The 24,543-nt window shown below is 41.7% G+C and overlaps 1 protein-coding gene across 2 annotated transcripts in view; it reads right to left on the minus strand.

The window, feature by feature from the left end:
* Nucleotides 1–13,488, minus strand: part of doc2b (double C2-like domains, beta) — a 190,640-nt gene extending 177,152 nt beyond the window's left edge. For both annotated transcript variants that reach the window (XM_085173762.1, XM_085173761.1), the window contains exon 1: nt 12,048–13,488. In XM_085173762.1, coding sequence (XP_085029888.1) covers nt 12,048–12,378 — 331 coding nt within the window. In that variant the 5' untranslated portion in view covers nt 12,379–13,488. The remainder of the gene's footprint in view (nt 1–12,047) is intronic.
* Nucleotides 13,489–24,543: the final 11,055 nt, after the last annotated feature.

Genomic DNA, 24,543 nt, shown 5'->3' on the forward strand with positions numbered 1-24,543 from the left:
CAGACTCGTTCAGACGAACGAGAGAGTCCGCAGTGAAAATGTAAACTAAATTCTCTTTATTCAATAAACAGACACTGAGACAGAGCGAGAGGAGAAGACGGAACTGTTTACGCACAAAAGGGTAATCAGGGAAGTGGACACGGGAGGGTAACAAAACATAGGTAATTGTAATCAGCGACATTAACATGGTGGTGGTGTCGGTCTGTGAGGGGCGGGGGGTGGGGGTCACTTGAATGAACTTACGAAAATAGACAGGAAAGAATGAGGGAAAAATGAACTCTAATACTAACGGTGACTAAGAATCGAAAGCCTAGGATACATGAAAATCTAGGAACAACAAACTATGACCCAAACAGAGAACAAGGGATCAAAAAGGAAGTATTTGTGTCTGTCATCCAAACAATCTATCTTTCAAACTAAGGTAGCTCTGCCTGATAACTAAGATGAATAGAATAGAGTAGAATAGAATAGAATAGAATGGAATAGACTAGAATTCAACTTTATTGTCATTGCACATGTCACAGGTACAGGGCAACAAAATGCAGATGATTACCCTCGTCCAAGTATGATCACATAAGCTTCAAAGTAATGATCCATAAATCAGTGCCCACCTTTTACATACGGCCTGTGTTTCTCAGCTGACTGAAATCCAAAATACCTACAAAAAGTTAGAAATATTTATGATCACATGCAAACATTCTGAATATAGTCCTCTAAAGCAGCGGTCCCCAACCTTTTTTGCGCCACTGACCGGTTTATGCCCGACAATATTTTCACGGACCGGCCTTTAAGGTGTCGCGGATAAATACAACAAAATAAAACTAGTACCGGTACCGAAAAAAAGAAAATTTATTCATAACACACGTGAAAAGACCCAGGAAAACCGAGTTAACAATAAAAACAATAACAAAATAACGCTGAAACCATACATTTCACATCCGAGCCTCAACTCTCGCGGCCCGGTACCAAACGAGTCACGGACCGGTACCGGTCCGAGGCCCGGGGGTTGGGGACCGCTGCTCTAAACTTTTCTTATCATGGTGTAATGTTCTTTCAAATTCAGTAAATCATTAGAACTGAAGCCCAAACTCCTCAGATTCATTCAAAACATAAAATATCTCGCAAAAGGCAAATCATGGGACTTCAAAATCAGAAGTCGATATCAGCAATATTTTCTAAGAACTGGCATGTTCCCAAATAAATAAACCTTTCTTATTTGATGACTCAGTGACATTAGCAAATCACTTTACGTTTTCTTCCTATTCAAAATCAAAACGTATTGCATGTATTAGAAAATGTAAATTCCTTGTAACTATAATACAGTATGATCAGAGATTACATACATAATCTTTAAGCTTACAGTTTTCTGGAAACCACTTGGCAAGACTGACATCGCCCACTCCAAGGAAATCAAATCCACTTTAGCTGACAATGAAGCGATCACACAATACAGATACACAAGGAAATCCTCCTGCCTCGCTGGTATTAGTCCTGGTGAGCTCAGCAACTGTCCAGCACTCCTCTCTAAGGCCTGACATTGTGGTCTGTCTAAGCAGAGCTGTATTGAACAACTCATTGAGTTCTCCCCTACGGGACAAGAGAGCACAAGAGTGAAATACTAAAAGATACCGCTGCCAGGAGTCAAAAGCAGCAGGGCAGAGACCTTTTATTGATCCTTCTGAGGTGGGATGCAGAAACCTGGTTGAAAAACACAAGTTCAGCATCTTCTCAGAGAGTAACTAGAAGAAGTCAGAGGACAGAAGTGAAGCCTCTTTAGCCAAGTAAGACGGTTGAAAGTGTTTGGCTCTGCAAGCTTCAGTCCACTGAGGAAACAAAAACACGTTGTGGGGTTTGTGTGTGTGTGTAGTAGAGAAATAATACAGCAGTAGATGTTACAGTAGAGGTCAAGTGTTGGAACAACTGGAAAAAGAACCTTAAGTAAGTATTTAGGGCATTGAAAACCATGTCTTCCAGGGACATGTGCAGTTCCTTATCACTGTTATGGAATCTGGAGTCATCCCAGTAAACACACTGAAAGTGTGAGGATTTTTCATTTGATTTGATTTTTGAGCTATTTAAAACTAAAGCATATGGTAGGAATAAGTGGAGATTAGGTAGGACTTCGTAGACATCTGGTAGGGTCATTAGCACTTATGTAATGTACACTATGTGTCATTTCAAACTCCCTAACAGATAGGGACATGTTTGGTATTTATCAGTCTGTTTTTACTGCACTGAGTGTGTCTTCATATGCGTAGTGATAAATCACAGTTACACAGACATGACAAGTATAATTTCAGCTTCAGTCAAGCGGCAGCAACTACATTTAAATGTAGACACGGTGAAGCCATCGATTTGTGTCTGTACTGCAGTTCTTGTAGTAGCCCCTGCAGGTGAAAGTCAACTATATTGTCAAAAATACATATAATGTCCAAATATTTGTGCAGATACAACATAAAATAACATTAAAACTGTACTTTGCGCTGACTACACTTGGCCACTAGAGGAAGAAGAACTTTAAAGCAGCTAAACACTGTGATGACCTGGGGCACTAGTTTTCTCTATTCTGGTTTTGTGTTGTGGTTTGTGCTATGCTTTGGTATGCAGGGGAAGTAATTTGCTGTTGGAGCTACACCTAGGCCCAGTGAGTCTGGTTATAAAGCTCTCTTCTTTAGCTAGCTGTTCTCTTCTGATCACTGTCCTGATTTGGAAACCAGCTTACTGAATTGGATCATCTTAGCTTAGCTTAGCTTAGCTTAGCATGTGTTCCAAGGTTTTGCTTTCTGCACACGCTGCCACAGATCCATGCACGCTGAGAAACACATTATCATTATCTATTATGTTGCATAGAGTTAATTATACTTTACTATTCGTTGAATCTCCCTCTGTTTTGTTGCAGTTTATGAGCCAGGTTGTGACAAATCACACGCAATTACTGTATCTCAGTTTAGATACCTCAGTCCATTCACTCTCATGCAGTACAAAAGAGTGAAACTGTGTAAACTGTAACATGTAAATCTACAGCTTGTCAACACTCTGACTACACATAACACTACATTTCTGATGTCGATGATGTGCCATGCTTGTCGCTGCCCAATGCAATGCAAAGTGGAATGCTTGTTGTTTTTCACCTGCTAGCTGCTAACTTTCTCCAGCCTTTGCTAGCTCTTGGCGGTCTCACCACAGCTTATTGAACAGGAACAGACATGGCCGTAGCTACAGGAAGTGAAACCAGCCAGAGTTCAATAATATAGCCAATAAAAATCAGCAGCTAATTGTATTCAGTCTTATTTTTAACATAGGGGATGTAATTCCAAAGCCAAGCTACTCTTCAGCACTTACAATGGAAACTCTTTTTTTTGTATCTAAATATGGGCAAGATGGAATAAGGCAGGCATGTAAATATAATCAACAAGTGCACTGTGTAACTTCACCCTTAATTTCGCGTGGCAGTCAGAAGTAACAAGTTGAAAGCTTTGAACTTTCATCTCCAGTTATCCCTTATGTTGCCTCATTAAGCTGCACACACCAAAGGATCCTAAAGAGATGGAAGGCTATCGGTGAACTGAGCTTGTCGGGTGCCCACTCAATAAAGTTGTGGTTAAGTTAGTTATGTTTTGATTCATCACATTGTGTGGGCAGGGAAGTGATCAGACACCAGGATTTAATTTCGGCAAATGGAGTGGGTCTTTGGCTTCTCAGTGGAGGAGGATGAAGTACTACTCTTAACCCCTCTCTGTGGGGTTTAAACACAGGTGGATTCAGCTTTTTAAAAAGCTGAAGCTTTTAAAAAGCCCGTGCATCACCAGCAATGAGCACACACATCCTCAATACATGCATGTGAAGTGTGGCAAACTAAAGCCAAACAGCATTTCTCCCTATTGATGACAGCCCCAGAAGCCAAATGTATCTGTGTAATAGCGGCATTATCATTACATAATGTGCTTACTGGGATGAAGGGAGGGCAGAGCAGAATTTATATCTGATGAAGCGGGGCTGCTGCTAACTTAAAACACTCAGTGGCTCCTGTTGAGAGACAGCACCAGTAATAATAACCCATAATGTGACCAGGCTGACAATCTGGCCTGCTTTGTTAGTGCTGGGTTAGTCACAGGAAAACATGGAACACTACAGTGAGTCATTACTACTGCATGACAGCTTGCAGATAGACTCTTAATAGGATTCTGGTGTGCAGGGCATGGCAGTGCTGAACTCACTCTTTACATTGAACCGAGCATTATGAGGCTCGGGGGATGTTTTCAAGTGGATTGCGGCAGCCCTGTGTTTATCAAAGGTTTGGAAATGGCTTTTGGTCTAAGAGAGGCAACAGATGGCTCAAGGCCTCCCTTGCACTCGTCCTTAAAGTACCACGCAGAGTTTTTAGGTGATTATCTCACTGGCTAAATACAAGCATTTAAACATTGCTGTTGAACTGCCCGCCAAATAGCAGCAACTTTGGAAAATTGTTACTCGGTGTGTTTAAAAATGGTTGTTTATTGAATTTGGTAGAATCCTCGTTAGCTTACGTGTCACTCTACAATATGCCGCATTGCCAGTAAATCTCCAAGCCTTAACTTGTTCTCTGACTGTGCTTGCAAACTTTTGCACTTATATTACTCATAAAAGACAACAAATATTTGAGTAATCCTCATCATCTGAATGCAAATTGGAATGGTGCATAGGGAAATAACTTCATCTCAACTCTCCTACCTGATAACTGTGCTGCCATTTATTTTTCTGGCTTTAGCAGAGGTTTGTGTGCTCTCACTGGGCCCCTGAGAAGGTTCTGTAGGCTTTAAAAAGAAAATTACCTCAGTTTTGGCCTCGTTATTCAGTCCCCCAGTTTGTTTTAGAATCAGTCTTAAAATTGTTTTAATTAACTACAAGGCACGACGTGGCAGAGCCCCAGAGTACTGCTGAACTTTAAAAAGGAAAGTCATGTTAAATCCTGCATGAAAGGCGCTGCTGAATTAATAGTATAGTTTTAACTTGTTTAACACTGATAAGTTCTGATACAGACCTTGATGTAAACGTTTGACCACACGCAGATGTTATATTACACTGAAACCAGACTGCATGTAAAAGATGGTAACAGCAAGTTTAAAAAGTCTAAAGCTTGTATTAAAGCTTGTAAGGGGGCAACTCTAATTACAAAATACAAAATAAATTCAAACAAAAAAATGAGACTATATAAAAGTCTATGAGTTAAAAAGCTGTCTTTCTTATTTAATTGGTGATCATAGTACACATTTTCCGGATGATTTTATGGTCTTAGCTTCTTTTTTTGGCAACACGGTGCTAATTTTGCAAATTAGGGCTCCTTTTATACAGTCAACGACAGGAAATAGGTGTGCAAACATTCACAGTCATCTTCACACCGACTTTTGTGAGTCAAGATAACAACGAAATGGCAATAAGACAGAGTCAGACTGTGGTCTACTAGGGTCAAGCTGGCAATAACACGGTAACTCTTTAAGATAAAATGCTGATCAACTGTGATAAATCAACAAAAATTGCAGATCTGTTGCTATACATACACACAAAGGTTTACACTCAGAGTAGAGACCAGCACCCAATAGGAAAGAGTTGTTGAAGGATGGTGATTTACTCGCACAGTAACCTTGGTAACCTTGCTTTTATATAGAATACAGCCAGTTGGCAACCAGTTGAGTCAAGGGTCAGAGTCAGACCACGATTATTTGGAGACAGGTTGAGGTGGTTGAGTTACAATTAAGAGATCAAATTCAACAAAGCAGAGAAGTGCCCTGTGCAAGTCAGTGGACCACCACAGTCCTCAAGCTCGATCCTCAGCACCTTTGATATCAGAAGCTCCGACACCTGAACTGCTGCAATCTTAGGAAACACACAGTTTGTCCTAATTCTGTCACATACATAAATAAAAAAGAAATTAATTCCACATTCACTGCAACAAAACATAAACTACACTTAGAGATTTGCTTCTTCTGGTGCGTTACTGTCCTGTTTTAGACTCTTCTCTTCTGCTCCGACAGCGCCTCTTCACCGTCTGACAACTACAAGCAAATGCTGTAGCTCAAAACTTGTCTGAGACGACAACAGCAGACAGCACTGCACTGCCAGAGCAAGACACCTCGGGGGAGACCTGTGTGTGCAGACACTGTGGACCCGACCCCGCCCAGCGCCCCCGGCCACCCCGTGTTAGCTTCATCAACACATAGCAAGGCTCGGAAGCTTATCTCTCAGAAACACAAGCTCTCCAATGTGGGTCACTTCTTTGGGCTCTGACAGGGACATGGCTCTCACTACGAACAATCATTAATTAATGTGGCAAGGATCCGGATGTTCAAATGCTTTTGATTACCCCCTCCCCCCCTTTTGCAGGGGACCCTTGGTGGGTGATGCACTTTTCCGTTTCAATTAAAATCAAGGTTGAGTCACAGCGAATCAGAAAATGTTGCCGTTATGCAGATTAGCCAGCAGGTTCTTAGCAAGGATTGAGAGGTCCCTGTGTGATTTGGTTCATAAGGGAGAACACTGCCACGCTGCTCCACCCACTCCCAAGAGGAACCACGCAGATACTGGATCAAGTCCCGCAGGACAATGAAGAGCCAATTTGGGGCAGCGCTGGCTCTTTTAAATTACAAACAGCAAAGAGAAAGAGAGAGGCTTGAATTTTGTGCCGCAGCAGAGCAAAAGTTCCAACTTCTAGACGAACAAACTCAAAGTAAAGCAGCGTTTTCATTTGGCTCACAGCGGTGCTCGCTTCACTGCCAGGAGGGAGAAATTACTTTACCTCAGTGCGCGCTTCATATGTATGAGTCCAAGCGTTATCAGATCAGCCTCGCAACAGGTGCGATAAAATGTCAGCCACCACCCAAGATGGAATAAGGCAGGAAACACGCATAAGCAAAGCAGACAACACGGGAGAAAGTAGATTTTAATTAGTTTTATTCCTATAAGCTAGTAGAAGCTGTTAGAGAACATATTATTTTTGCAGACCTGCTTTTATAGATAGCTTTTATTATATAGCCTGGGTACAGCTGTCCTTCAGTAAGTCTTTCAACACAAACAAATGAGGGTAGCAGGGTAGCTTAAAGCAAAAATCCATCCACAGCGATGCACATCAATCCATGATGTTTATACGGTGTTCAAGGGCTTATTTGTCATTGCACGTTGATTAACATTTTCGAGATTCACATTCGCTTTTATGAATGTCCTTTCATTTTCTTTGCACACAAGGCCTTGACTGGACTAGAAAATTAATATCCAGCAAAATGCTTTCCTATAGCATAATGCCATAAGTTCGTGAAGAGCATTTACAGTAGCTTTTGCTGCCAGACACGGGCAAAAAAGTCAGTTTTTCATCTTAATCCAAAACACACGCGGCTGCAGTAAACTGTAATTTGTCTTGTGGCTGTGACTGACAACACCGAAACGGCGATTCTGAGATTGACACCAAAACCTGCTGAGTTATTTCCAATATGAATCATCACTGGAGCTGCTGCAGGCATCCCAGTATGGGGTCATCTTTTTCCATGTTTGAAAATGTCACCTCGGAATTAACTTTCATACGCAACAGCAGATCGGAGCCAGACAGCACATGCATTCATCACCTGTACTGTTGCAGTGTTTTGGTCTGTCTTTTTCTATACACTATACAGAACCCATGACGCAATTTCTAAAAGCAGATTGTGAGCCGCTGCAGCAGTATTATGCTTCTTTATCTCCTTTGAAACTCCCATGGCGGTAGCATCAGCAGCAGAAAAAGCAGCTTGGGATTATTTAAGGCATTGCATCAGACCCAAACAGCTACTTGTTATTCATTTCTTAATTATATATTTTAGTGCCTACGTTCATTAGAGAGTAGTTGAGGCTGGTGACAAGCATACAGATGACTCATACTTTGGATAACGCATTCAACATACTTTATACTTTTCATACTCCTTCCTTCTTTGGCCTTTCTCTTTTTTCTTTTTCTTTTTTCAAAGCGGAGCTGACATTGTAATTATCGTGCATCACTGATGACTCTTCAGGTGATTGCAAAATCATTAAGACTATACACCGGCAGATGTTTGGGTCTAATTGCCCTATTAGGAGGGAGGGTGGAGGGAAGCTGGGGTTTGATGTTTGAATAAACCTGCAGTGTGACCAATCCTCAGCTGACATGATTAGAACCGTGCACCCAGTCCTCTTTGATAAACTTGCAGTAACACGCATGCCGCAACACGCCACCTGTTGCACAGAGCAAACACACCGCCGCTTTTTCATGCATCTCGGACAGATTGGATAGCAACTGCTCCGGAGGAAAAAATGAATGCAAATGTCACCGAGAAGCATTAGAGATTAAAACGAACACACATTCATGCCAGATGTTGTAAGGGTTGCATCTGTTTTTCAGAGGCGCATAGATAATCTGTGAGACTGTAAGTCTTAGACGTATCGCTTTTTATTCATCGACTTCCAAAATGAATTCATTCTGAATGGTCTTACTTCAAAGGCATTACAGATGGAGAGCTCAGTAGTCTTATGAGTTGATGCTAGGTCATAATAACAGCTGGAAAACACATCGGAGAAGCCAGGCTTCTGTTGACACATCACAACTACATTTTCTTGCATTTTGGACTCTTGTTTCATTTTACCCCCGTATATTGTGCTTTTTGTTGGTTTTTCAGTGGCACAGGTTTTCCACTGACTGTATATCAAAGATGGATGTAACCCGATAAACTTCCCACACTGGATTCAAAGTCTTGTTCTGAAGCCTTGAGCAGAACATCTTTGGATATGCGGATTAGAGCGAGTCTGAGCGGGTGGATCTTTCGTTTAGGTGGTAAAGGTAATCATGACCAGTTTGTACACATACTTCCATATTTTGCAGATTCACTGTTTTAAGTATATGCATCCTATCAAGTATCAGTTACATGGAGCGATCTACAAATACTCTTAACAGTTCAAAAGTTAAGTGTGCAACACTGTACACCGCCTATGGTTGCTTTCATGAAGGGATCGCTGCACAATCTGCAGGCAGTAAAAGCAGCAGTTATTATCAGTATTAATGAATCAGTACAATGACTTTTTTTAAGGACTGCAGGTGAAGCCACATATTACATACTTGATTTATAAAGTTGTGTTTTGAAGTCTTGAAAGAAGCATTTTTGAGATCTCCATCTTGGTGTTTTGACACTGAGTGAGAAACCAATGGACGCTGCATGTTAATATCATAGCAAAGCACTAAAGCATACGCTTCTTTATCTTCTGTTTAACCCATTATGCACTCTTACTTCACAAAATGAGCATTTTCTTGCTTTAAATAAGACGAGAAACTAGTGGCAGAGACCAAAAACTCACCACAGGGTCATTTTCTCATAGATTTATTTTAAAAAATCTGATTTCTTCTGACCACCAGAAGACTCATTCGCTGCTGGAAAAATGCAAGTTTAAAGCACTTTGGCACTGGCTTCACTTTTCCGACCTTATATAACTTTATATAGACTTTATATATTTCTGATCTTACATAAAGACTCAATGATCTTCAAGTCATTTTTATGCTGCGTTGTTAATGGTTGCTTAACAGGTCATAGCTGTAACAACACTGTGCGAAAGCCCTCCTAAATTTAACACTGTTAGAATATTGTTCCAGGCTATCTTACATCACGTTAGCCGTTGGAACGGCTAACTTTGAAGCTCTCTCACGGTGTAACGCGGGACCGCAGTGTTAGAGCCACGAGCAAAGACATTGTCACAGTTGGTCACCTTTCTCTGGGACTGCCCAGGATCACACAGCGTTTGCTTAAGGAGTGAAAAGCTCGGTGACATATCTGCTCGCCCTGCATTCCACTGCTTCTCTAATCTCTTTCCAGACTAACTTTATCAAGTCTTTCAAGTTTCTGGATGATGAGCCGTAAAGTCGGATATAATGGTGCACACTTTCAAACAGTCACACAAGGCATTCTTTGCACTAGAAGCAATTAAAAGCACCTTATAGAGACGTTGAAACGCTGCCTACTCTTACACACCTCCGCAGTCCAGTCCCTGTGCAAATGCAAAGCAGGTACAATCCTCATACTGCCTACAATCCTCTCACAAAATGACTGAAATTGGCCAATACAGCCCCACCTTGTGGACTTCACAGTCAGAAAAGTGTCTTCAGATGCTTTTAGTCAACCTAGTAAGTCCTCTAAGGTTTGCCTATTGAGCTATTCGCTCCTTCAACGTCAGTTTCCTGGTAAAGTATTCACTTAAAATAGCAGTAAGTGCTAAATTAGCTACACTATAACAATCAGAAGGCAGTTTCCCGTGGTTCTGACACTTGCGGTCATATAATCATGCTGCACTTCTGCTTCTGCTGCTAACTTATTGGACTGAGCAAGCACAAAATTGAGGTAGAATTTGTAGCAATGTGCAAAGACAAAGTATTTTATTATGTGTATAAGGAGCCGCAATCAGCTTTCAATATCTAAAAACAAAAGCAGTTTGAAAAGCTACATAAACAGCAGTTTTCACAAGCATGTAAAGATAAGAGTCGCTTTGCAGTTTATAGTATGAATTCCCACACAAAACATCTTAAAACTCTAGGTGGTGATGGCTGAAGAAAGGAAAACATGGCAGGAGTCATTTCTTTTCTAATGAAGCCGTCCTTCATAGATTTGAAGAATGTCTTCCTCCGTCTATTTTTGCACACTGAGTGAAATTCTGGTTGCCTGGCAGAGTTCATTGACCAACATCTGCCTACCCTGCTCTCTACCAACCCCCCTTCTTAAACCACTCTCCTACTCCTGTCCAGTTCTGGATTAGAGCTGGCCTAAGCCCCCCCTTGCCTGCTGCTCTGCATGGATTAACTCTCACAGAAGCTGCACTGCTGTCACACATTAACCTGCAATCAGAAGTCTCTTGTGCAAAGGACACAAACCTCCGTGTGTTGTTAGAGTCTGACAAAAACCAACCGGGAAGCGTTTGTTCTGTTTTTGTGCGCTGCGAGAGCAACGTGTAATTCAGAGTGATGCGAGGCAGGCCGAGTTCACTACCAATAACAGAAAAAAGGAAAAAAAGCCACCGTTGCTGTCTCACTGATTAATCAGGCGGATCCAGAGGTTTCTTTAAAAAAAGAAGAAGGTAGCAACAGCTTCTATTTTGGCAGTACATTTACTCGAGTTGTGAAGACTGTCACGTTATCTTCTCATCAAGATCTATGCTGTGAGTGAAAATGGTTTTTGCAGGATGCTGGAATCTTGCTCTGTCTCTGTCACTTGCAATAGCAGTGCTGCATATTAATTCCTATTATTATTCGGCCACTCAAAGCTGTTAGATTAAAAGAAATGACATTCGGCAAAAAGCTTTCTCAAAAGGAGCCTCCCCTCTGTGATGGAGAGAGATATGCAAACACACACACACATACATGCACGCACAGACACGCACATATCTTCATGCTTTAGAAACTAACACAAAACAGACCAACGAATGGACAATACAGTCACACGAAAGGAACTTTGTGGCCGTCTTGCCACTAGTCAGTATAAAAATGTGGATGGGCTTTACAGATGCAGCCCACTGAGCTCAAAACTGCGACTAATTTGAGGCTTCATCAAGGAGCCGAGAAAACGCAGTCTGGTGAGACTGATCGACAGTATAGATCAGGCACCCCGTAGACGCCGGGAAGAGGAAAATGCACACACAACGACTGCAATCGTTCACTTCAATAACATCACACATCCTTTCAGTTGGAGGAGAGCTGAAGAGGTGGAGAAGGAGGGGGAGCGGTATTCTTTGCAGCAGCAACAGTTGGCTGTCTGTCGACTGAGAGGCAAAGAGTTAGCATGCGCACATACGCCAGGCGACTGGAGATAGAAAGAGATGGACGGGGGAGCTGAGAGAAGAGAAAGGTGACAGATAAAGCCACAAAGCCACAAGGCTGGAGGGATGCCTGGCAACCGGTGGCAAAAATGGAGATGCAGTAATAAGAGAAAGGCAGAGAGAAAGAGCTGAAAGGGACACACACACACACACGCGTAGAAATGTTAGGAAACATCGTGGTAAACAGTTGCATGGAGACAAGTGGGGAAATCATCACTCACTGGAGTCATCTGAGTCGTATCCCTCCACATCAGGCTCCTCGTCCTTTTTGGTGGCCTGTAAGGAGGCGGAGGCTCCGGCAAGAGCCCGGTCTGGGTTATCCTCATTGGGGCGGTCACTCTCAGCAGCAGCAGTCGTGGAGGCAGAAGCTGAGGAGGTGGAGAGGGCAGAGCGGAGGGGCCCAACGTGGGGCAGAGTAGGGGGAAGGCCCCGTGGGTACCGGGGAAAGTAGTCAGAGATCTGCTTGATGGGCTGGATGGGGCCGGGGCACACGTCAATGGCCATGTGCTCCTGGATGCTGATGGTGGGTTTCTCGCCTTTGCGTTGTGTCATGCATGCGGTCCAGCCAGGAGCCAACTCCAAAAACCAAAAAACTGAGAAAATAATAAAAGAAAAAGAATATAAACAGACCCACCTCCCTGGTCCTACTCCGCTTACTTCTCTAGAAGAGGCAGGTGTTGTCTTGGGTGGGTGCTGCTGAGTGGACAGGTCCAGGTGATCTGTGGATGGCGCCACTCTGGTCTACATGGAGTTCAGTAGGCGGCTGTTTTGTCTTCCAGTGCTGTCCTCAGACCCAGACCATGCTGTCTGACAGCCTCACACACACTACTACCTACCCTCCCGCTCTCTCCTCTTCCTATACCCCCACACTCTGCCCACGTCTGCGCTGCCTATCAGAGAGAGAGAGCATAAGAGTGGTGTGTGTGTGTGAAAGAGAGAGAGGGACTGTGAGGGAGAGGGAAGGGATTAGAGAGGAAGGAGGGAGGGATCAGCTGATGTCACTGCCTAGCAACCAAGCAGTAAACAGGAACCGTCGGCCGAGGTGCTTAATTATGATATTAACCCCATCCATCTGTCAGTGGGAGGGACGATCCACAGCCATGCCAGACGCATGTGAATTTGTGTCTCCTTGAGCGCGTGGGCGTGCGTGCGTGTGTGTCTGTGCGCGTCACGTGCTGTGATAACCTGGACAATGAGGCATGAATTGACGCTTTGTGAATCCCTTCCAGGATGTTTTCGTGCTGAAAATCAGTCGCACTCGATTAATTCTCAACTGCAAACACCCGAATGAGAAAACCGATTTCACCTGTTTTCTAAAATTTCAGCGTACCACCAGACACTGATTTGGTTTTTCAGAGTGAGAAAACAATGAGAGTAGAGGGGCCGACCAAGGCGAGTTCTCCCCTCGGGCCCCAAAATATCTAAATGTGCTCCTGCTACTGCCATTGCATTCAGATTTTAATTCATTGTTTCATTTGTTTCCATTACACTAATCAACACATATATCTTAATACCCTGCAATATTATACAAATATTGCAAGGCTGGTAAGATGGTAATGTTGTTACCTTACAATATAAAGCCCCTCAGGTGACGATCGTCGTGAACTAGTGCTATAAGAATAGCCAAAGCAGTGAATTGGATTTGTTTTCACCAGCTTATTACAAACTTTAGATTATTGGCTGGGCTATAATAATAATAATAATAATAATAATAATAATAATAATAATAATAATAATAATAATAATAATGAACAACTAGCTATAAGCTATATAAGGTACCTTATTTTTCGTTAACCATTTTTACACATAAACAGAACTAAAAACTATGAAGGACTGTTTTTTAAGGAACAAAGCACTACAAATATCAGAGGTTAAAGTGGACAGATGGAGCTACGTGAACTGAGTGCACCACATAACCACTGTGTCTCAGCTGCAGCAGCTGCAACAGTTATCCTGGTGGAAATCTGATCGTGTGTCATATCGGCTTATTTTAACTGCTACACATCATTCAGCTGCCCTCAATTACGTCCTTCCTGTTAATTTCCATTACATGTGGAGTGCCCCAGGGTTCGATTTAAGGCCTGATCTTATTTTCATAAGCATGTTGTTGGGGCGGATGCGGCTCAGGTGATAGACTGAAACATTGTTGACTACAGTGTTCGACGGTTTGATCTCCAGACGGCACACAAACACCTTGTGTGGCAGCTGAGCCGGTAATTGTTTGTGTCTCTATGAGAAACATTAGAATTCGCTTTAGTTAAAAGCAGCTATACAAGTGCAGACTATTTACCATTTATTGTTTCATTTGTGCAGAACCACCTGTTTAAATGTGCATATACACCCATCCCCGAGTACAAATTATACACCCTGATGTTTTCACATGTTATTTAATTCCTTACCACCTGTTACACAATTATAGGTGGCGGTGGAAATATGTACACTCTCAGATTGCTTACTGTGTATGGATCTGGCTGACACCGTGACCCGCTGATGTTGATGCCAGACTAGGTGAGACCCTTCCTGTCATGGCACATCAGTGTTTACAGAGAGCCACACATAGAGAAAGCATTAGCTACAGGATTTATGTGTAAGTAAGTCCAAAAATCCCTTATGTGTATGTGAATCTCTATATCCAGGAGTGCAGTTCACAGCATGTCAAAGCTGACTTTCACCCTCAGACACCCCAAGCATGAGCTCAATGCTTTGTCACATTACATAACAGAAAATCATTCTGGCTGCAGATTTACTCCAGCCTCTGCAGCTCAGCCTTCATCCATTCACAAACAAAACAAACATGCCTGCAGTGAACAGATGATGTAGCACCCTCTTGTGTCAGTCGTGAGTAACTAAATGTAGCTTTGGGGTTCAGAGGCCGGTCCTTTGCATTCGTTAACTGTATTAATTTCACATGATTATTTGACACAGGTGCTACACATCAATTATTTGTTCAGTTCTACAGGAAAATGCTTCCTTTATGTGTCATAAACGATGCTTGACAACAATGCCTTCAAAGAGATTTCATTCCTCACCTCATTTTGCGCCGTCTGGACAGGTGTCCCCGATTATGTCCTTCCTCTAATAAAAAAGCAGTGCATCCCCGCAGGATATGTGCCAAAGATCTCCTCCCTATCAGAACCAAAGCAGTTCAGATAAACAATGATTATCAGCTCAAGAGGATTATCTTAGTTTAATTCAGCAAACAAGAATGTAAGATTTAAATAAAAGTCTAGGATTTGGTCACAATTTGGTCATTTCCAACAACAGATTTGCTATTTTCACTATTTTATCATCGTTAGGTTTTACAAACAGATTGCATGTAATTGCCAACGTTAACATATTCGATTGTAAACTGACAGCGAACTGATTCAGCCTTATTGCTGTTCTTGATTCACCAAAGTCACACAAGTGGTTGCAGACCCGATCTCCTCTTTGAGCCGACCAAACATAAGGAGATTTTAAGTACGCGGCACATTGCTAGTAATTTTGGTTATGCCACGGGCTCCAACCACTGTTTTCCCCTGCAGCATTACTTTGATACCCTTTAAGCAGTCATTTAAACCCTACTCAGAGTTTTACATTTCATTATGAAGTCCTGTGGTGTTTTGGAATAACCGTTTGTTCTCCTTTCCTTTTCAGCTCCTGATATTAAATAGCACGAAGCATTAAGGAGTGGCAGCATCCAAGGAGAGCTTTAGAATTTAAATTGAAGGCACTCGCTGTAATCCGGCAGACACCGTAAATATCACTAAATTATGAAGCAGTTCACTGATACTCTGAGAGATTGGCTGGGGTACACAGTGGAGTCAGGCATTTCTCTCAGGAGACAAAAACCGACCTGAAGCAGAGTCAGTATTGGATTTCCATTCATTAGGTTGCCAGAAACACAACTCCAATAAAGGCTAATGTTTTTCTAAAAGTTGCTTATAGTTAATGAATTCAACACAGTTATTTAGAAAGTGATATGTCACAAGTTATTTCTACTGCCTCCAAATTTCCACCTTAAAGAGCAGACAAGTGAATTATTATTATTATGTCATTTACTTTTTCTACAACTTGTTTAAAAGCACCATTTAAATATGAAAGACGTTTTTCTAGCATCAATCAATGCCGGCACTCACAGCCACTCCAGCATGGTGGGTCGATAACTCAAAAGAGGTCTGCTAGAGCCTTCAGAGTAAAGGAATGTAATTTAACTTGGTGGCTCTCTTGAGACAAGTAGAAAAGGCAGCTAGGAGCATCACAGTCGGGCGCTGCTGAATGGGTTAACCGAGAGTTCACTGATTAGCGAATGGCTCCTGTGGGAAAGACAGAAAATGTGAGTGGGACGCATGAAGATGAAGTCAAAATATTTTGGAAAAGAGCATCCACTAGAGCTGACACCACTTTCACCCAGAATCTGAGCACATGATCAAAGCGGAGATGTATGGCAGCAGTCCCTAACCTCCGGGCCTCGGATACCGGTCCGTGAGTCGTTTGGTACCGGGCCGCGAGAGTTGAGGCTCAGGTGTGAAATTTATGGTTTTTAGGGTTTTTATCAGTTTTGAGCGTTATTTTGTCATCGTTTTTATCGTTAACTCGGTTTTCCTGGGTCTTTTCACGTGTGTTATGAATAAATTTTCTTTTTTTCGGTACCGGTACTAGTTTTATTTTGTTGTATTTATCCGCGACACCTTAAAGGCCGAGAAAATATTGTCGGGCATAAACCGGTCCGTGGCGCAAAAAAGGTTGGGGACCGCTGATGTATGGCACTAACAGCTGATGTGGACAGTCTCTCGGTACCTGTCCTGGAATAGTGTCAGTGCCTGCAGCTTTATGAGGGCCTCGTTTAATGAACTATCACTGAGCAGTAGGTCATTTGGTGTTCGAGTAAGTCTGATGCAGGGGAGGTGTTTGAGTCCTCAAAGAGCATCAGGAAGGTGCCTGGGGTATTTTGCATGTTTAGTACTATCCGGTCTTTAAGTGATGACGTGATGAATCCTGCTTCCGGGCCCAAACAACCCTGCGTTTAATAAAGCTTTTGTGTTTTTAACATGTTTTAATGCTTTGTATCTTGTTCTATTTAATCTCAAAGAGCCCCTAAAAACAGTCAGTGATCACTGTCGGCCTCTCTCAGCTTTAATTACCATTATTCATTTTAAAGCTCAGTTTTTAAAACCTTGCACGTTACTACAGCCCAGCTCATGCAGCAGTATATTAATGACTAACCTCGTATTGTGGATGGATTATCTCAGTTGTTCTCCTGACTGAAGTTTGGTCCTTTTACAGCATCCTGCCATGCGATTATATTTGTCCCTAACCATCAGGAACCCTCACATTAAATTTTATGGAGTGGAAAAATCCTCCAGCTTCACTGTGTTTATGTTATGCTAACATAGCTGTGTCGCTAGCGATCATGTAGCACATCATTATATAGCAGCTAGCCCAACTTCAGTAACCCTACAAACGTCACTGCTGTTTAGTTTTCTGTCTTCATTTATGTTGGAAGTGACAGCAGAGCTGTACGACTTAATTTGTTTCAGAAATCGCTCAGTCAGAACATGCTATATTATATTTAGATGGAAGCTAGCAAGCTAACTCCATGCTAACTTCAAACTCTGTTAAATTTATTAAATTCTGTTTTCATGGATGCCTGGATGTTAAACTTAATTTTTACACCTGGAAGACAAAAACTGTCTAAATTCTTTCAACTCTCAGTGATGTTGCAGTGATTGTTTGACTTTGGGACCTGTAGCGGAGTTTGGGCCCAGCTACAGCTACTGACGTCAGACTTAGAGACCAGAAAGTCTATGATTCACTTAATGCCTTTCCATAAATCCCTTTAGTTGTTGTGGGAGAAGTGTCTCTTAATCTTCTGGGTCTTTGTGGCTTTTGCCCATCTGAAGCCTGCTCGTAGCATCAGTGGACCTAGATGCAGCATCCCTGTCTGTCAGCGAACCTCATCGAACCTCTGCGTTCAGCCAGGGTTTCTGGTTCAACAGATAGTCTCTGTGGTGGTCTGCTGTTCCCTTTAGATCATCTGCATTTCCTCCTTCACAAAATCCATTAATCTTCTCTGTGGTCTTCCTCTTTTCCTCCGGCCTGGAAGTTCCACCTTCATGTCCATCATATCCACCATCCCTCGTCTGCACATATCCAAACCCTCTCAGCCTTGCTTCTCTAACTTTGTCTCCAAAATGCTCAACCTGAGCTGTCCCACTGATGTGCTTCTGTCTAATACCGTCCATCCTGGTCACTCCCAATGAAAAACCTAACATCTTCAACTCTGCCACTTCCAGCTTGGCTTCATTGCTTTTAATCAGTGCTATCATCTCCAACCCAAACATCATAGCAGGTCACTACCATCTTGCAAACCTTCCCTTTCACTCTTGCTGCTATCCTTCTTCACCTCTTGCTTTCCCAGTCTGTTGCTTGGGATAACAATGATAGCTACTCTAAACATAATATAAGCCTTAACGTATAATAGCATCCTTTTTAGTGTGTGGATAGTTCTTTCCCCGTCTCCTGAGTAAAAATCTCACTACATTATATTTTACAAGCAACCAAGTTCATTACAAAGTTGAAGCCATGGACGTATTACTTTATATTTCATTCAGTTCTCACATGATTCATGCTGTTTGTTTTACTTATGATTTTAAATTATTGTTTGAAATAAATAGAAGCCATTATCGTTCGATTACAAGAGATATTAAAAATGTAACACTACTACTCTAATATTTGTGACATCAACCTCTAAAGATGGTAAATGTCATCATCTAAAACAAGCTGGCTGTCCAATCCTGTCAAAGTCTGAAACGACAGCTGCAAAACCCTGGATGTCTCTTCTTTGCTGTCGGTCTCTGTCTTCTAACATTTTCTTCTGGGAAACTTAACATGAACTAAGTTGCTGTAAATCTCTGCATATCTCTGTATGTGCTCGTTAGCTTTGTGTCACATTGCAGCCGAGAAAAACCGTTAACCCTCAGGCTGATGATTTAAGTGTTGTAGGACACATAAACACACAGTTGGCTTCGTTTCAGTACCTTTACCATCTGAGTGAAAGATCCAACAATGTAAACATGACTATTTGGATATATAACCTACAACTTCTTAGTAAGCAAACAAAGTCCAACTTACACAACAGATGAAATCAGATGAGAAGCGAGAACTAAAAAGCGATGCTTACCTACAATGTAAACAATGTGTTTTCCTTCCCGTTAGTGCATACCAGGTGAAAATCAGGTGAGCAATGTTTTCCTACATTTTTCAACTGGACGACGGCCATATGAAAAATGCAGTGCACACAATGGATGGCCTGCCATTGGTGCCATTTCCATTTAAATATTTTGGTTACTTGTTATTGAGACTGATGGCAGCTCAAAAAGGCAGAGCTGAGAGGGCTAAAGCCTTCAGTCCTTTTTTAAAATTAGGGGCGCAGTGACACACCTTTAAGGAAAACCCCCGCATCATAAATGTTCCTGAGGTCCAAACTGGACTTTTTCTCATGGCCTGAGGGTCAGAACAGCCATAACATAAAAACAAGGAATATCAACAGAATTCAGGCATCACACCCTCTCTCTCTATCAGCGCAGCTGCCAATGTTTGCCTGCCTCTCTAAACATAATAGATGCCTGACAAAATGGATTGTCACAAGGAAAGGTGGAGGAGAGAGGCAGAGAATAAGATGGAGCTAAGTGCTAAAAAATAAGTGCCAGTCTGGGAGCAGGTCAGTAAAAAGCACAAGGTAAAACATGCACATGCACACACACACAGAGTATTTGTGTATTAGTTGTTCAAACCTGTGTTCAGTTCCAGAGGACATGTGCGAAGTTATTTCTTTAAGCTTTTGCCACAGATACAGAGCTGTCTTTACATGAGCTAATTCTGTTGTTCTTGTCTGGTCTGTGCATCTGTTTATGCAATGATTGGTGGATCCCATAGCTTAATGGGCTTAATATGTCTTAATTTGTCATCTATATAACTTTCAAACTGTTGAAAAGTGTGGTCAAAATCAGAGTTAAAGATATTATGTTAATAACACTTATGCTGTATTTTTGGGACCATAAGGCGCCCTGGATTATAAGGCGCATTAAGCAAAACAAAACAGTCAGATAAGTCCAACTTTACTCAACTCATTCTTCTTGCTTCCTCCACTTCCGTACCATTGATTCATTAATGCTAAATTCTCTCGCAGCTGCTCTATCCCCATGTTGTTGCAATATATTAATGACTAACCTCATATTGTAGATGGGTTATCTCAGTTGTTCTCCTGACTGAAGCTTGGCCCGTTTACAGCATCCTGCCATGCGATTGCATTTGTCCCTGACCAATTGGGAGCCCTCACATTAACTTTTATTGAGTGGAAAAAAGTTAGCATTCATCCTCCAGCTCCAACTTCAGTAACCCTACAAACATCACTGCTGTTTAGTTTTCTGTCTTCATTTATGTTGGAAGTGATAGCAGAGCTGTATGTTTTAATTTTTTCAGAAATCTCTCAATCAGAACATGCTATATCATGTTTAGGCGGAAACTAGCGAGCTAACTTCCTGCTAACTTCTAACTCTGTTAAATTTAATAAATTCTGTTTTCATGGATGCCTGGATGTTAAACTTAATTGTTACACCTGGTAAACACTGATTATTTTATTAAAGATGAAAGTTTTTAACTCTCAGTGACGCTGCAGTGTTTGTTTGACTTTGGAACCTGAAGAAGACGGAGTTTGGGACCCAGATTACTCCAGGAGGCTCCTGACTACGGTAGCCGTAATGCTCCAACAATCAATCAAGCAGTGCGGCTTCATAGCTTACCGAAGTCGTACAAAAACATTTTTGACAGATGTTTGAGCAAATTCAGTAAGCACAACCAGAATTCATGCATAAGGCGCACTGTCGATTTCTGAGAAAATTAAAGGATTTTAAGTGCCCCTTGTAGTCCGAAAAATATGGTAATATCTTAATAAAAGGTGTCATTTTTCCATATATAGCTATATATACAGATTTCCTTTCTAACTTAAGTTTAATTCATTTGTCAAAAAGAGAGATAACACACAGCTGAGTGATACCTCCGTGTTTATTCAAGCTTGTTTTCCAAAGTAAATTCTTTTTGGCCAGAAGACAAACTGAGCTGTGACGGTTTAAATAACACATTGGGTTAGTCGATTCGCATGAGGTGAGAGCACCGAGTGGCCTCGGGTGGATTTAAACTCCCAGCTTGAATTATTGCTTCAGTGCACCCCTGGGTCCAAAGGTTGAATATAAAACGCAGTGCATAATAAATACTCCATTTACCTCCGAAATTTGACTTCATGTTGCTGAAATACAAACACCTTGGTGACCGTGTTTTCTGTGGGTAATGATGCATACTGGCAGTTTTACTCTGGATGCTGATAGCACACTGTCCCCTCAGTGGAGTTATAAATAATGTCTGAACCTTTTGTTACAGGTAATGAGTTTTCTACAGACTCAGATATGCCTCTGTAAAATGACTTCATTGTGTTTTGTTGTTTAATTGAAGCGACTGGCAGCTTTCTTTCAGGTTTTCCTTTGTATTCACCTGATTATTGAGCAAGAGAGCTTGGGTATGATTCATGCACAATAATGTCCAATGCAAAGATGTTCCAAAATCACGCCAGGCCTCTGATATCTCACATTTGTAACCCACCTCCCAAAAACAGAAAAGATGAAAAAGATGGGCACATTCAATGTTCCACAGGATGGGTGCTGGATCAAAAAGACATCTAGCAGAATTTGAAAACAGATTGATCCTCCCACCAAACAACTGCAGGGTGTGGAGTTTTTTTGCTGAGCCACATTTTCAGTAAGAAGTCAGAGGAAGAGCAAACCTCATCCCGTCAGTCGATGACTGACTCAAGTTTCACAAGAGCATCATTTTAAAACAACTCTTAAGCCAGATTCACTTCCTAATCTCTTTCTTTCTGCCTTCCTGTGAAGGCACCAATGACACTGGCCCACCATAAATCTGCTCACAACAAAGTTTTGCATCAGCAGAGTCATCACTTCTGAAAAGAGATATTACTGCTGATTTTTCTGCACTCCAAGGAGCTCCTGCAGCTTCATCGGTACAGCCGGTGTTTTGTCACTGTTTGACTTCGGGGTGAACTTTCCCTTTAAGTTACTAAAAATGCACCGAATGCCTGCAGCTGCTCTGAGAGATGATATGAGAGGGACACGAAAATTACACCACGACCCACAATTTGTATTCACTCTCCCTTCAAGTGTTGATTTTTAGCAACGACATGATGCACCATGAAATTACCAAATAGAGAAAATTCCACTTTTCCTCGTGAGAATTACCATGTTTCCAGATTTTTGCTAATGTGGCAGAGTGCATCCCTGTCATTCGAGTGGATGATAATTATAGTAGCAGTGTTTAGAATACGTGTATGTGTACATGTCGCAAATGGAAGAACAGAGCTTTTCCAGCTCTGTTAACTGTTAACAGCATCAGTTCAGTTTTTTTGGAATATTTGTACTTCATCATGTCCTATCATGAAAGAATATTTACCACCTGTTTCAGTCGACACAGTCTCTTGGGTTGGGCTCTGTACACTGCTAAAAAAAAAGCTAAAGGAACACTTTGAAAACATATCAGACTCAATGAGAAAATAAAATGTGCCATATCTATACTGATATGGACTGGGTAATGTGCTGGGAATGAAAGGATGCCAACTTGTTTGATGGAAGTGAAAATTATCAACCTACACAGGGCTGAATTCAAAAACACCCCAGAAATCACAGTTAAAGACGCTTCAGCAGGCTGGTCCATTTACTGAATTTAATTGCAGCAACTCAAAATGTTACTTAGTAGTTTGTATGACCTCCAAGTTCTTGGATGCATGCCTGACAACATGATGTCATTGGGGCACCCTCCTAATGAGATGACGGATGGTGTCGTGAGGGATCCTGGACAGGTTCAACCTGGCAGTGTGACGGATGGCCTGAAAAGTAATGCCATACAGGTGGTCCAAGCATGGGGGCCAGTCAGTGGTATCAATTCCTTCATCCTCAAGGAACTGCATCCATACTCTCGCCACATGAGGCCATGCCATGTCGTGCATCCTGAACGAGCTGGACTACCTGTGCAACATTACCTTTGCCAGTAGTGACACTCAGATCATGGGTAGATAGTGGTCAATAACAGGTGATTATCAAAATACATTGATCAGAGCATGCAGCCCAATTGCTGAAATGGTTTGGAACCACAGGCTGTTTACAAAAGACACTGTGATGTTAGTTATCAACTAACAAGCTTCTTTACCAAGCATAAACTCTATGAGTGCATCAATACGATTCCTGCTAATTAGTGCTAAGCAACAGACTAATTAAATCCGAGAATTTTAGTCACAAAAACTGGAACACAGTCAAGGACATGGTTTATAACACACACCAAGCCACAGACGGTCGCATTAAAAATGCTTCGAAATGAACCCCACTGGAACTGAACGACCGTGAGTGAGGTGAAGTGTTCTGATCTGTTTCAAACCACCCATGACAAACACAATAATGATCTCATGGCTAAAGCATCGGCCCAACATACTCACGATACAATATTTTCAGCTCTTAGCCGTGTGAGAACTGTCTGGCAGTTGATGTTTAACCGTGACACTGTAATGACAGACCAGACAAATGAGACCTACATTTCACTAAATCTGAATTATTCTTAAATTAACGGCTGGTAGAGCGTGCTTTGTTCATTTGGTTGGTAATTCTGCACCCATTTCATTCTCTGAGCTTAAGGAAAACAAGAAAAAGTTTTTTTTTTCTTAAAGTTAAAATGTTAAAAGTTAAAAAGTTTAGGCCAATTTAGGCCAAATTAAGTGAAAATCGACCCACAAGAGCAAAGTGGCTCCATCTAGCAATTTGTAGTTCTTTGTACAAGCTCATTAATTCTCATTGCATTATTATATTTGGTCCATATTTGATACAAAAAAGGCTTTTTTTTAACCAGCTGTGCCCTCGATCGTTAACTTCTGATTAAATTTATCTGGAGAGAGAAGGAAATGTGCGTTGGACTGTCTTGATTTCTCCATTAAGCAACAGTCAGCTATATTGGGCACTAACAAGCAGCTTTGAACAGAACTGAGCCCTAAATGAGTCTTTGTTTACGCCGCCCTGATTCAGAGAAGGGGTGCAAATGACAAAAGGATAAACAATCTCAAATTGCATACCGAGCCTGGAGAAATCTGATTAATGGTCTCTTAACAAGCGTTGCAAGGAGACTCCAACTCTCCAGTCACCCAGAAACTCCGTGCAAATGAGGGAGTCAAGAGTAAGAGTGACCTTTACAAATGTTCTTGTTCATAATGGTTTCGCGCTGATGCCTAAATTTCATCCCTACACTTTGGCTGAATATTAACCAACTCATCAGATTAAACCAGGAGGGCAAAGAGTCAAACTCTCTTCAGCGAAAAATGTCTGAATGCAAGCACTTGCATCCATTTCAGCACTACAGCTTTTATTGATTGGAGTGTCTCTTTTTTATGTCTTTTTATATATGCTAGTGTTATTCTCCAGGATTTTAGTGCTATAAAACACTCAACACTCAGACCTTGAAGGACAGTGTCTGAAAGGCAAAGAAATTGGTTCTTTGGATCCAGTCTCTCAACTCTTTATCTGCTAACCCTGCCCTCTGGTGGTGTAAATTGAACTTTACTCTCCACAGAGATTGCTTTGCTTCCCCTGTGAAAGCATAATGTTGCAACAAGCTCGTGTTTCATGTAAT

Source organism: Neolamprologus multifasciatus, chromosome 10, assembly GCF_963576455.1.
Source record: "Neolamprologus multifasciatus chromosome 10, fNeoMul1.2, whole genome shotgun sequence".
NCBI classification, from domain to species: Eukaryota; Metazoa; Chordata; class Actinopteri; order Cichliformes; family Cichlidae; genus Neolamprologus; species Neolamprologus multifasciatus.